We start from the raw sequence: 15,534 nt of genomic DNA on the forward strand, positions 1-15,534 counted from the left end.
AGCCTTCTCGCATGGTTTGAGAAGATGAAAGATGCATGGCTATTCTAAATTTCCTCTGCAGTGGACTAGTAGACACCTTGCTATCTGTTACACCTAGGTTACTTACTGATGGGCCTGGCTGGCCAACATGGCAGATATAATGACCCATGTGTGGAATTTGCATGTTCTCCCCATGTCCCCTAGGGTAGGTAGGTAGGTACCCTCACAAAAAACATGCAGTAATCCTGGTTAGGGTTAGGGTTAGGCAAAAGGAACTGGTTCGGCCTGCTCACTCATTCATTGAATGCTTGGGGCTCTCCCCAGGTTGGCAGAGGGAGAGTAGTTCACAGGATTAAACTTTAGGAAATTGGCACCGGGTGAAAAATGGGTTACAAAATCATGGGATACAAAAATAAAAATTACCTGTGTGTGAAAAGCATTAAGCTTGTGATGCTTTCACTGTCTTCTCTAGCATTTGTCACGTCATTAACAGCTTCAAGAGTTGTGAAACCACTTGTTTCTATTTTCCCGGCTCTTGCAGCATCTAGGTGAGCTCAGGGAACGAGGGCTGCTCCAGCCAGAGGAGGTGCTTCTCATGGGTAGAGACTTGGCCAGAGCTGGTCTGGGAGGACTGGGAGCTAGGGAAGGACTTCACCAAGACATTAGTGTTAAAGAACGTTGACAGCAAGCTGCAGAAGCTACGATTCAGGTCCTATAAATGCACACATGAACGGTTGCATGCAAATAATTGATATTGAATAATAGCACATGTGCAAGCACAGGAGCCTGTGTTCATGCATAAGAAAACACTTACATGCAAAGAGGTTGTGATTTTACTCAAAATGTATATTAATAAATAATAACCCAACATTTCAAAATATCCTACATCAGATGAGCATGGACCAATCACCCTCTTCCTTCTCACCAGGCCTCCAGTATCCAAGTTCTTCACCACCTTCTTCCCGCAGATCATCGTTCTCAGTCCTGGGATCTCCTTTTCTATGCCTGTGACCTTCAGACCCCTAGAAAAGGTAAAATCTATTCTACAACTGCTAAAAAGTATTTAGCTGCCATTTCCTGTCAGCCTACTACCCTCTATAAAAAACTATTAAATAAAAAAAACATTAAAAAAAAAAGAAGAGAGAAAAAATTAAACATAAAGGCAGATATTTCATCCATTCTGTGCCTTCCTGACTTGGTTCCTCTCTTGTATGTATGCTTCTGTCCCCCTGAACGCAGTGCGAGTATGAGGACAATGTTGAGTTCTGGGGTAAAGATAGCACCTTCCAGGTCACCCTTCGTGCCGCCGCTCCACGCCACTCAGTGGAGATCCCCGAATCGGTGCTGTTGCCGCTCTGTGCCGTGCAGCACTCCTCACGCACCACTTTCCTGTTCAGTAATGCCAGGTGTGTGTGTGTGTGTGTGTGTGTGTGTGTGTGTGTGTGTGTGTGTGTGTGTGTGTGTGTGTGTGTGTGTGTGTGTGTGTGTGTGTGTGTGTGTGTGTGTGTGTGTGTGTGTGTGTGTGTGTGTGTGTGTGTGTGTGTGTGTGTGTGTGTGTGCGTGCGTGCGTGTGTGTGTGTGTGATCCTAAGTTTGGATAGTACTAGAACTAGATGATTGATTACCAATGTTTTGACTGATATTTTGTCAAAAAGTGCTAAATTGATTCTAATACATTTGAAATACTTTGATGAAAGCTTTTCAAAAACCAACGTGTCACATTATTTTAGACATTTCTGATTTCTGCACATTGGGTGAAGAAGTGTGAAGAAAGCAAGGCATGGGGAATGAGTCTTTCAACCACCCTCCCTCCCTCCTTCTACCATCCCCATTTATGTCTCTTCTCTCTGGCCTGCCCTCACACACTCACCCCTCTCTCAGTAAGTTGCAGACATGTTTTCAGTGGGTGAGTGTGGCGCCATTCCAACTCAGCCCAGAGCGAGGCCTGCTGAAGCCTGGTGAGCAGTGTCAAGTCGCAGTGGTCTTCCGACCACAAGAGGTGCTGCTGCATCAGCAAGAGGCCCGCTGCAAGTTTGGAGAGGAAGGGGAGGAGCTTGAGAACCTCTGCACTGTTCTTCTTGAAGGACTTGGTTAGTAACACATGCCACTGATAACCGCAAGGCGAGAGTTGTTACCTTGAACCTGAACCTTTAGGAAATTGCTGCAATCTGAGACAATTCAAATAAAACAAAAGGTATTGTTGCCCTGAGAGGCAATACAGTAGTTTCTCAACCAAATATGGCATGGTCACGTAGTCCAGGTGACGCTTCAGGCTGTTGCTCCTTCCTCAGACTTAGCCCAATATTTAGATTCCGAGACAGAGTGGATCAAAACACCTTTTTTTTATTGAAAACTACGGACCTGCGGGGTGTTATTGCTTGCCGCACACAAACCGGACAAGTGGGGCAACCGGGAAAGCAGCTTAGATTTTGCATTTGTACAAGATAAGAGTTACTTTGAGGCAGGGATTTTCGCTTGTGGCCAAAAATAAGCAGTATGGTCGCTTAGACTGACTAAATGAGATCTCCCACAGATCGGTGCACGGCATGCACATTATGTGCAGACATGTTAACCACTTGACTTGAGCCCATAACTTCTCATGCGACAAATAAAGACAAAGACGTCCGGAAACGGGTTAGGTTATTTGTACAAATAAAGTTTAATAATAATAATAATGTCTAATCCTCAGGTCTGCTCCAGACTCGTTTCTCCTCATCTCTGTTCGCTGACCCCTCGGTGACCTCCCCCTCCCCCCTCCTCCCTCTGATGCCCTCGCCGCGACCTTTCACCTCCCTGCAGCTGGCTCCTCCCACCAGGACGGCAGAGGCTCCGCCCATCAGGACAGGACAGCATCGCTACAGCAAAGGTACTTATTATCCTATAGGCTGGGGGGGTCCCGTTGCCCTGGGCGACAGCATCGCTACAGCAAAGGTACTTATTATCCTATAGGCTGGGGGGGTCCCGTTGCCCTGGGCGACAGCATCGCAACGGCAAAGCTACACATTTTAATAATTCAACACTAGGGCCTTACCCGTTCTAATATATGAACAGGAAATTATTTACAAAAATAATATAATATATTATTTATTCATATATATGTATGTGTACATGTATATCATATTATTCGCATTGATTGGGAGGGATTATATTCACGGGTGCGCACAAGCGGTGCGCCAGTGCGCATGGAGCCGCATTTGCGCACCAGCTAAGAGACAGCGATTTAGAGAATGCTGACAGGCATTCAATGAGACGTTAACGTCCTGTAAGTAGACTTAGAAATAAAACTAGTGTTGACTAATCATTACAAGTTGCTCTTATTTTGATGAGGGAGTTTCTGCACAGGAAGTCCGTTTCAGTTGTAATGTAAACGAGCTACGATGGATGAGCTGTCAAAGTGCTAGAACCATGTTTACAATATGAAATCTGTCACTTAAACAATGTGGGTTACACGCTGGAAATAAACATGGAGCCATTAGGTGAGTAATTAATTGTATATGTGGTGGACGTTTGTCGTTGTACTAGAGATAAACGGACAGCTGCTGCCAGTGGGACCTTACTGCTGCTAACGACGACACTGTCTGTGACTAGGTGTACTAGTCTGTGACTAGGTGTACTAGTCTGTGACTAGGTGTACTAGTCTGTGACTAGGTGTACTAGTCTGTGACTAGGTCTACTAGTCTGTGACTAGGTGTACTAGTCTGTGACTAGCTGTACTCGGGGCTTGACGCTTAACATTTTTTCAAGTAGCACGTGTGCGACTAAGTTGAAAAATCTAGTAGCACACAAATTATTTTAGGAGCACGATGAAAAGTTATCAAATAATGTGTTTTTGAGGGGCGCTAGCCCCTCCTATGTATACATAGCTTTAGTCCCCACACATCTCATGATTTGCCATTGACAATGAAAGGGGAATTCAGGTCAAATGTCCACTAAATCTTGTCCCCACACGTCTCAATATTTGCCATTGGCAATGAACGGAGAAATTTGGTCAAAATTCCACTAAATATGTGGATTAAACATCAAAACATTAGATGCCATTGACATTGAAAGGAAAATGTACGTCATATTGCAAACGAGCAAATCAGCTATTAAACCAATCACAGCTAGGTATTCTGATGTACGATGATGTATGATGATAAGAGTGTCCCTCACTTCACCCAGGTGTGATTTTTCTTTAATAAAGTGATATGAGGTAGGGACGGGCAATATGGCAAAATATTATATCACAATATCTTTTCAGCAATTATCAAAATATTGATATTCATCAGGATATCATTTTTATGTTTATTTTTATATAATCTATATAACCAATTTGTTTTTATGCTGATAGACTATTTGTTTTTTATGCAGATAGATAGATTAATTAATCTATTATCTATATAGCTTTGACTGCTTCAGACAGAACATCTGACACACAGCTACAGTAGACTATTAATTTACTAAGCTGGTAATTTACTCGGCTGCATACTGCCTACCGTTGCTCGTTAAGCAGGTCACACAATGGATGGACCACTGATATTTATCCAGCCAGGTCGGTGATTACCGGTTATTATTACCCCTGTTACTACAAAAACAATGTTTTATTGCTTAAACTTATGTATTCACTATTCATTGATTCACTAGTATACCAAAATCCATACTAATACTATTGTTTTCTGTTCTTTTTTCACCTAAACGTCATCGCTGATTGTTGCTGAAATCTGAGAGAGAGAGACTCTGTGGAATGAGCCAGAAGAAAGTAATATTTTATTATTGCACTAATGCCCGTGCCTCATGGTTGAGGCGGGGGGTGAAAGCAATAAGTAGCACCGGTGCGACTTCGTTATATTTGAACTCGCACCTTAAGAAATGAAGTGGCATATTATGCGACATAATAGGATTCAGAGTCCCTATGGTTGGGACTGATGCGCTTGATCAGAGTAACTAAAAAGCAGATCCAATTAATCACCAAACCATAATAAATACATTTATTGCTCATTTTATATTCAATAAATATATATTTCATCCATTCATTGCCGTTTTATCAAAACCATGGAGAGTGCCGTAGAGTTAAGAGTAAAGAGACAGTTCAGTCGGGCCGTAAACAAGGAAGTGAACGGCAGTGCGCACTGCGCAGACCACTGAAGAAGGATTGACCAAGCAAAAGATTTTAGCCATCCGGTTTTATTTCATTAAAAATACCTTTTAGACATCCCCAGGCGTCATGTGCTCCCTACGGGGGTCTTCTTAGGCACTTAAGCATGCAAATGTTTGTAGTGTACATCGGCACCGGTTTCCACTCCTTTCAACCGACTGATCTCCCGAACTCGTTCGACCTACAGCTGTAGTAGTCTGGACAACAAAGTTTGGTGTGTTGCAGGATTTAGACATCAAAATAAGGGAAGAGATAATGATTGGCATCAGCATTAAAGCAGCTTACTGAGAATGGCTCAAGCTGCAGTTCTTACATGGTCTTTGATTTCATGGTATGACAACGAGAGCTACCTTCTTTTGAGTCCTTGCACTGGGAAAGAATCATCAGGAAGACCCCTGCTGTATTCTACTGTACTGTACTACTCCGTACTGTACTGTACTACCCCGTATTGTACTGTACGGTACTATACTATACTGTACTGTATTTTATTGTATTATACTGTTGTACTGATACTGTACTACTCCGTACTGTACTGTGCTACTCCGTACTGTACTGTACTACTCCGTACTGTACTGTGCTACTCCGTACTGTACTACTCCGTACTGTACTGTGCTACTCCGTACTGGTAACCCTATTTTGGAGTAGTTTTAAATAAATTGAGGCATAGTGGGCTGGGCTTTTTACAAAAAAGCCCCCCCTTTTAAATACCACACACATACTTATATGCATACCTACATACATACATTTCAGACGTTTTAGCAGTTTTTAAGGACCCACTTTTAGGCCAGTGCACCAGAGCAAGCTTTTGCCTTTTTTTAAACCCTACCCATTTTAACCAAATACATACATACATACATAGCATGCATGCATGCATACGGAGATTACGGACACATGCGTATAGGAGTGGCTACTGCTTAGCGCCACTCAAAAATGTGTTTCACTTGTCTGTTGGGTATTATGTCTTGTCCTTGGCCAATCCAAATGAAAACAGAAAAAAAAAGAAAGATTTAGTAATTAATTAAAATAGAATTGTTGCTAAAAAGCAACGCTGGGTCTTTGAGGGTTAAAACACCAAAAGGGGTTCCTGTCCAGAATGGATTAAGCCTTGGCTTCCATAATGAACCATAATGGTCAGGCGAATTAGTCTCACTTTTGGGGGTCCTTGACATGAAAAAGTTTGGGAACCTCTGGTTTAGTAAACAAGAGTAAAGTCCCAATCACAGCTCGGGGACTTTTCTTTTGGTGAGATTTGTTTCGGGACTTTGGGCCTAACGACACTTATTAACACAATGTTTTCCTTTTCAGACACGTCAGGAACCTGGCCACTCATCGACAACACATCAGAAAGCTGGCCACTCGATGGAGAACAGTTGCTGTGGATGGAGGAGAGGAGAGGAGAGGAGAGGAGAACATGACGAGGAGGAGAGAAGAAAGGCCTTCAATAGATCCAGTATGAGTCATTTTACACTATGCTGAACATAGCTGATTGTGACATGTGAGCTTGTAGATCAGCTCATTGTGACACGTTGTGAGCTTGTAGATCAGCTCATTGTGACACGTGAGCTTGTAGTCGGCTACTTTCAGCAAGTGTAAAATCAGTCATTACGACGGCATCAAGGCCCGCCAAAACACATTTTAGTCAACTGTAGATTTAGTCGACTGAAATCTTATGACATTCAGTCGACTAAAACTAGACTAACACTAACACATTCCAGGTCACTAAAATGTGACTAAAACTAAAATAGAAAAGACTATGGCTAAAACTAAAATAGAAATTTGCTGCCAAAAACAACACTGCTCACTGTTCCACATTAAATTATGTCTCGTTCATAAGCAAGAAAAAAAAGTAGCAAACTGATTGTAATGCAATAAATGCATTGTCTGTTTTGCATTGAGAATAGAATAATAATATTATTCTATTTCACTCGTAATGTATGGCCTATATTCTATATCCTATATTATATAGAATAATATATATAGAATATAGAAAATATGCATATATACAAGTAAATGTCCTGAATTCAAAAATCCCGCAGGCATTTGGGTCCATTTGGTTCCATTTGTACACTCAGAGTTACAGACCTGTAAGGGTCCATTTGGTACCTCTGAAATGTAGTGGATTATAAGCAAAAGTAGTGGTCATTTTAAATTTAATTTTCTTTTCCGGGACACACTCAAATTCAAATGAGCTTTATTGGCAATGAGAAAACAGGTTTACTGTACATTTTTTACGTCAAAATACAATAAAAACAGTTGAAAATGTGTAAAGTATATACAGTGTTCTAACAGGGAATACAGCTTTTTTTGTTTTTTTTACAAAACCAAACAAATGTCAGCATTTCTTTGTAGTCACTTTGGGGCAAATAGTAGCATTTATTTGTAGTCACTTTGGGACAAATAGCAGCATTTTGTCTCAGGCCTTTTTAAATAGTATACAGGAGAAAAGAAAAACAACCCCTCAGATGAATTGAACATGGTGGACCCTCTTGTAAACCAGTGTAATGCTTTATGGTGTCGTCCACTCACAGTTAACAGTCTTTGTGTTGAGTTGTGCTTGAAATGTAATTCTGCAAACTGTTAATAATTACTTCAGTCAATCAAGTGGGGTCCGGGGACCCCCAGGGGTCCTTGAGGGAGTTCCAGGGGGTCCCCAGCTAAATGATAGTTTGTAACCAAATGGTTCTGTAACTCTTAGAGTGTACAGAAGCATTTGTACACTCTCAGAGTTAAATTAGCATTGATTTTACAATATATATTGGGGGTTCCAGAGATAGAAATGCCATTACAAAATGGCATGCATGTCAAACAGGGGGTCCTTGACATTAAACTGGTTGAGAATCACTGCTAGAGCCATAAAAATCTTATCTTGTTATGGGGGTCCCTGGCATCTCTCTTCAAAAGGGGGTCCGCGGTGCTGATTAGTGTCATTTTGAGGGTCTTTAAATCAATTTTCAAATAGGCGGGGGGGGGGGGGGGGCGTCCACAGACTAATTAGTGTCATTTTGAGGTTCCTGGACATGAAAAAGACTGGGAACCACTGTATTACACACAGCACACACCATGTGTTGCATTCATCTACAACACAAGGGCGACATCTAGTGGCGTGCTCCGCCCCCTGCACACACCCAGCAACTGTCAGTTTTTATTGATTTCAGCTGTTCACTAATTGTTGTTACCGGCGCCTCGTTGTTTGTGTGTTTGTTTGAACGGCAGATAGTTTATTTTGGTGTTTTCCTGAAGTTGTGCTTAAGTTATTTTCTTCTAATGAAAAGGAAGCAGAGATGAATGCTTTTTTTTATGGCAGAATTAAGTAAAATGCCGTAAAAAGCAGAAGAATTCAAGGAGCAGACAGTGACTTAATGTCATCCAGGTAAACAAAGCTGCTAATACTAATGCTAGCGGCCGGTCCGTGCGTCTCTGAAGTTTAGAGACCCCCGGACCGCTGGCTATTTGGGGGTCTTTGACGTGAAAAAGGTTTGTGAACCAGTGGTTTACAAACCTTTTCACGTCAAGGACCCCCAAAGTGATGCATTATTAGCTCCGCGGACCCCCTTTTGAAAAGATATGCCAGGGACCCCCCATGAGAGGGGGCTAGCAGTGATTCTCAACCCGGGCCCAAGCTGTGCATATCCACGTGGCGTCAACTCCGTGGGTGCTCAGGCAAAATAATAAGCCAATAATAAGTTGCGGGGCGGGTGGGCACCTTAAAATATATAGGCTACTCTAAGGTGGGCACCCACTGTCGTTATATTAACCTTCCGCCACTGACCCGTTTGACATGTATTAGTCATATGGACCCCCATTTAGTGACATTTATATCTGGGAAAATCAATGTTAATTTAACTCTGAGACTCTGTAAGAACTACGAACGGGTCCATTTGGTTCCATGTGTTACACGCTCAGAGTTACAGACCAGTAAGGGTCCATTTGGTTCCATGTACTCTCAGTCACAGACCCATAAGGGTCCATTTGGTTCCATGGGTTACACACTCAGAGTTACAGACCCAAAAGGGTCCATTCAGCTGTTGGGGACCCCCTGGAACTCCCTCATGGACCCCTGGGGGTCCCCGGACCCCAGTTTGGGAACCACGTGGTCTAAAGTAAACAACAATGTTGTAGAAATGTTTAAAGAGAATAAAATAAATCTGCTCTTATGGGGGTCCTTTGGGGGGTGACATGAAAAAGTTTGGGAACCACTTCTCTAAAAGGGGGCAGGTATTTATAAGAATTGATTCTTCTTCCTGCTCCTTTTCGCCATGGGTGTATCAGATAGGTATGAAAGACATGTGAATTATGAAAGACAAATTAATTGTTATCTATTATGATTTGTACTGTATTGTGATACACTGCGAAAAAAAAATGAACATGAACATAAAATAGCAGATGTACAAGCTCTCAGTGCAGTACAAAGTGATGCACTGTGAGCTTATAGATCTGTTTGTCTTTGCTAACTAGCCTGCAATGTGCAACACTAGGTTATTGTTTTAACCCATTTTGAACGGGAACCCATTTTTGTGTCAGCATCATGTTATGCTTTAGCTATTGAAAAATAGCAGATCTCAAACATTTTCATGTCAAGGAGCCCCAAAAGTATATGTAATTGGCCGCCGACCCCCATCTGAAAACATGTTGTTCCAGGGACTCCCCGGAATCAAAGATTTGAGTTAAAAACGTTTAGCTGTGAAACAATATATTCAAACATTTGGGCCACATTTTCACGATTTTTCAAAAAATAGCAGACCTACAAGCTTTGTAGATCTGCTATTTTTCAACAGCTAAAGTATAACATAATGCTTTAAAACACCAAAAGGGGTTAAAAAAAACCCTGTTTGGTCCCAAACCCACCTGACACAGTTCTCCTCCTCTCTGCAGAGAACGCCCGTCAGAAGCAGGAGGGCGTGGTCAGCAGCTCCGTGGTGTATTTCACGGAGGACGGGCCGGCGCTGCCCGCCTCGGACCCTCAGCCCCTGAAGCTGCGTCGCATCCTGAACCTCACAGACCACACCCCCATGGAGACCCTGGAGGACATCTTCAGGAACCTGGGCCTCCGTCAGTGTCTGGTCACCCGGAGCGGGTGAGTGACCAATCACAGCTAAGCATAACATCAAATCAAATCATACATTTATTTAGCCCATTTTGTTAGCATTATGTTATGCTTTAGCTATTGAAAAATAGCAGATCTACAAGCTCATAGCACGGCACCGAGTGGCGCGCTAAGAGCTTGTAGATCTGCTATTTTTGAAAAATTGAAGAACGACTGACATAGAAACAGCTTTTTCAGAAAACTGTTAGAATCTGATCTCAGGTCAAAATGGGTTAAATAGCACATTTAAAAACAATTCTCATTCTACCAAAGTGCTTCACAAGGCAGAATATAGTACAGTACAATACAATAGGACAAAGTAATCAGAATGGAATGGATGCAAAGGCTTGTGAATATAAAAATGTTTTAAGTTGTGATTTAAATGACATTAAACTCACCAACACTGCAGCTGTAGGGGAAGCTTGAATTATCCTTTTTAAATCTGCCAAGCATTTGTGACTAAATTTGACTGAATTGATTTGAGGGAATCATAGCTTCAAATGGACATATTGGTTGTTCAGTTTGACCCACCAGTTTTGGAGATATGGCATATTTACATGTCTTCTGTGGACTCTAACATTACACCTAGCTACATGTCTAAGCATTTATTTCATATTTACATATCTAACATTACACCACCATGTTTGGGCATTTATTTCATATTTACATTTCAGCTCTGACACTTATTTCAGACATGCTCTAGTATGTGAAGAGTCTGCCTGTGCTATTAACTCATTTTGAAAGAAATGGTTTCTCCTCTGGTGAAAAGCTGTAGTTTGCACGATGTCAGCCTCAGTTAAATCTGGTCACATTCGTTTCATAAAAACCCACCGTAGACATACTTTCTGTCAAGACATTCTGTGCAGGTGATTCTTTTTCCAAATGTTGGAGTTTGGAAGCGCTCGTCGTAAGTCACTGAACGGCCCTGCGTGATATCTGTTTCGAATTTGCACATAATGCAGGAGGCAGCAGCGTGGCCCGTTAATAAAAACGAGTGCTTCCAAACTCCAACACTTTTAAATAATATCACAGCACAGACAGAAAGTATAACATAATGCTTAAAACACCAAAAGGGGTTCCCGCCCAGAATGGATTAAGCCTTGGCTTCCATAATAAACCATAATGGACCCCTGGGGGTCCGGGGACCCCCAGGGGTCCTTGAGGGATTTCCAGGGGTTGTACACTCTGAGTTAAATTAACTTTGGTCCCACCGTCCCAGAGATAGAAATGCCATTAAATGGGGGTCTGTACTGTAGACTCATTAAATGGGGGTCTGTACTGTAGACTCATATGCAGGTCAAACTGAGGGTCCTTGCAGGTGGTGCTATAAAAGTCCAGTGTGAAAAGGGTGCCATTTCCTCTTAACACCTTTTTTGATTTGACATTCAACCTGGGGTTCTATTAGACTAAGAGTAACGTTAACTCCATAGACGCATACAAAACAGAAAAAGCAAAAAATAAATAAGAAGTTTACTTGTTTTTTAATCCTTTTTGTATTTGTTTTTTTTCTTTTAAAGGAAAATAATGGCTGGTATCCTGGAACGACAGCGGTACAGGGTGGGAGAGGTTCAGATGTGTTCAGGTGTGTAGGGTGACCCTGCCTTTGGGAGATGGGCTAGTTAGGCTGACCCTACAACTCCCTCAGGCACGCCCGGAAGGTCCCCTTCCGTGCGTGTGATGCTCAGATTTCGCTGTCTGGTTGTCCACGCGGCCCTTACACCTGCCATCTCGTCCTCCAACAGAGCAGCAGCCTCCTATCTGAAGACAACTGATGGTGGAGACAAAGTACGAACCCTTAATGAACAAAAGTCACAAATTCGGACTTGACAATTAACTGTCGCTCAAAATAATTGTGATTAGGTTCAGGTTAATTCATTTGTTTGTCCAGGCAAACAACCACAACAGCCAGTCTCAGTTAAAAAAGTTAAAAAGTTTGTTTGATAAAACACACGGTTTTATTTTATCCACCACTAACACTGCTATTGTTTAACCCATTTAGCCCTGAGGATGATTCTGAATCATGACAGTTTTCTGAAAACCCTCCATGTTTCCATGTCAGTGGTTCGATCCCAAACAGATTCATGTCGAGGACACCCAGAAATATATCATGTAATTGGCTGACGAACCCCATCTGAAAGTATGTTGTTCCAGGGTTCCTGCTATTTTTCCATAGCTAAATTATAACAAAATGTTTAAAACACAAAGGGGTTCCTGCCCCAACATGGGTTAAACATTAGTGTTTTAATAGGACTGTTTATTGTGGCAGAAAATGGACAATGTGAGGAATGTTTGTCCTTGAGAAGCCAACGGTGTTCCAAACAGTGGTGGAAAGTAAATAATTGCATTTTAATACTGACTTATAGTGTGGACAATATAGGCCTTATAACGATTACAATAATAACATTTAAATAAACCAATTATAGCAAAATGAGGGAGGTGGTGGGTCAGTTCAGAATAAAAATCACTATCGGAATCAGAAAATAAGCTTAAACTGTGATTTAATAAACTCAAAACCAAATTAAATTTTCAATAACAATAGTCACTTAAATGAAATCAAGATAAAATAAACCGCCTCAAAAGGAATGGGTGTGGTATAATCCGTTAAAAAAGGAAAGATCCAAACGGCTGTAATGGCAAGACTAGGGAAAATACTCCTCTTGCCTCCTCAGTAGACTGTGTGTCTGTGTGCACCTCCACCCTGGACTGACTAGCTCAATCTCACCAGGTGGCTCAAACAATGTGAGCCTTGGCTTCCATAATAAACCATAATGGTCTTGGATATTTTCATAAAAGCAAAGCTAAAAAAGCCGTTTAGACCCTTTAAACTGGTTGGCTGTATGTAGAACAGCTGGAACATAGATTTAGAGTCACCGATAATATTTTATAAACATCGCAATTGACATTTTCTTCTAATCGTTTAGTACAGTGGTTCCCAAAGTGGGGTCCGGGGACCCCCAGGGGTCCTTGAGGGAGTTCCAGGGGGTTGCACCACTCAAAAAATAAAATAAAAAAGGGGGCGGGAATCATTGCATGCATAATGCAGCAGGTAAGCTACAGAAACAACAAACTTAATACCCTCTTAATTTGAATGTAAATATCTTTTTGTATTTTTTATTTGGGCATCCCAGAAGTGGTGGAACACACACTGCCAAAGACGAACACGTGTGCCAGTCGAGTGATGACAAGACGCAGCCAGCCACGCAGCCAGCCACGCAACCAGCCACGCAGCCAGCCACGCAGCCAGCCATGCAGCCAGCCACGCAGCCAGCCACGCAGCCAGCCACGCAGCCAGCCACGCAGCCAGCCATGCAACCAGCCACGCAGCCAGCCATGTCAGTGGCGAGGTATACTACAACACAATGTGTGTGTGTGTGTGTGTGTGTGTGTGTGTGTGTGTGTGTGTGTGTGTGTGTGTGTGTGTGTGTGTGTGTGTGACACAGTGTGTGTGGGCCACCGTGCCATGCTCGTCATGTTTGCGTTTAAACTATATGCAGGTTGGCCTTTATATTTCATGATGTGTATGTATGCATATACTACGGTGTGAGTTATGGTGACTGACTGCAGACATTGGCAGCTGGCTCTGTGCATTCAGCTCTTTTTTTTATTACAGTCTATGGTTCAGCTGGGTCTTTGGAGTGTGAATAGCTGTCATACACTGGCTAGGTGCAGTCCTATTTTGATCCACAAGGTGGGAGCAGTACATTTATTTTTCTTTTACCATCATAATTCTTGTCAGCTTGGAGTAATGGCTTCTCAGTGTTTCCATATTGCTAGCAGGGCTATACTCAATTTAAGATGGCTCAGGGGCCACTCAGCGAAATTCCAAAAGTCCAAGGGCCGCAAGCTAAAAATGTCAGTATTATTTTCAAAAGGAGGCTTCAATCACGAAATGTGAAGAGAACATATATGAGCAGATTATCACAGGTGAATACATAAAACAGACAGTGGTTCATACTCAGCTGACATCAGGCCGTATCACTTTCTCTTGGAACACACAATACTGTACCTACAATCTTGTTCAAAACAATTTTGTATTGGTATGACCATGACAGCCGCAGTTGTGAGTAGCACTCTGCTAGATTATAGTGTGTTTGAATTTGTGCCACAAAACATTTTTGTGACTTTATGAGAAAGCAGTGGTGTACTCAGTAATGTTAATGCTTAGATGCATCCAGAAGACGCTACATTTAGCTCCCTCCAGACACACATGCTGACCCAAACACTGAGGAGCTAAAGTAAACGTGACGTTGTTGTGATTAAACAATGTGCCACGAAAAATAGCTGTCCAAAATAGCTGTCCATAGAATGTCCAAACATGATCGCCTCGTTCGGCCAACAAAATATATCTCCCTCCCTTCACAGAAGCGCAGTGATGCCTGATTTATTCTTCGTCGTACACGTGTTATGCTTGCATGCTGAAAATGGCTGATCGACAAGCTCACAACGCGTTGTGGACGCAATGCGTTGTGAGCTTGCCGATCAGCTATTTTTAGCACGTGGAAATACGCAGGCTGTGAGAACTGAGACCCTTCACAATAAAACCATGCAGCTTTCACAAGATGGCCCAAAATAAAGACAAGGAAAAGGATTAACAATTAGGTGGCATTTCACTGCATATGAGCTATTTTTTTCTCCAAAATGTATTTAAAAAAAAATATATATAATAAGGAATTAATTTGGATAATGGTAATGGTGATATTGTAAAAGTTGTCACTTTATTAATCCCAACACTGTATGTATGTGTGTATATATTTTATATATATAATGTATGTATATGTATGTATGTATATATATATATAATGTATGTATATAGATAGGCCTATACACCGTATGGTGTGCCCCGAGATTTTTAGGCTATGAAAAGTGTGCCCTGGAGCAAAAAAGGTTGAGAAACACTGGTGTACTGTACCTTGGTGTGTAGTGATATTTTGAATAGGTTGAATTACAGCACTCATAATGTCTCTTAGTCTAGTAGCCAGCCCATAGAGCCCCATTGTGAACCCGGACATGTTGAGTACACCAAGGTTTTATGTTATGAATGTTTAGTTTGGGTCCCCAGCATGGAGAAACTGCCGGTTGCTAACTTGCATATTATGTTGGGCAATTTTCATGATTGGCATAATATGTGACCATACCAATTACAACCTATAGAAGGCAAAATATTAAAAATGTCATCATGTTTTATCTAGCATGTGATGTGTCAGACTAGGGGGTTTTCATGATGCTGAATCCATTCCAAGCATTAGTTTTGCAAAAAAACACTCATTGGGCTTAAAACAGCCATGCCGTTTTAAGCCCATCCGGCAGTTTCTACATGCTGGGGACCCATACTAAACATT

The 15,534-nt window shown here is 41.9% G+C and overlaps 1 protein-coding gene across 1 annotated transcript; it reads left to right on the forward strand.

Moving 5' to 3' along the window:
* Positions 1–527: 527 nt before the first annotated feature.
* LOC308312056 (cilia- and flagella-associated protein 65-like) lies at positions 528–6,546 on the forward strand (the record flags this gene model as incomplete). The annotated part of the gene is made up of 6 exons (XM_080794464.1): positions 528–688; positions 908–1,010; positions 1,219–1,385; positions 1,860–2,068; positions 2,668–2,844; positions 6,418–6,546. Coding segments are annotated over 6 exons (927 nt in total), but the record flags the coding sequence as incomplete, so codon positions are not given.
* Between the last annotated feature and the right edge of the window lie 8,988 nt (positions 6,547–15,534).

The sequence above is a fragment of the Protomyctophum bolini genome, assembly GCF_963924005.1.
Source record: "Protomyctophum bolini genome assembly, contig: SCAFFOLD_699, whole genome shotgun sequence".
Lineage (NCBI taxonomy): Eukaryota > Metazoa > Chordata > Actinopteri > Myctophiformes > Myctophidae > Protomyctophum > Protomyctophum bolini.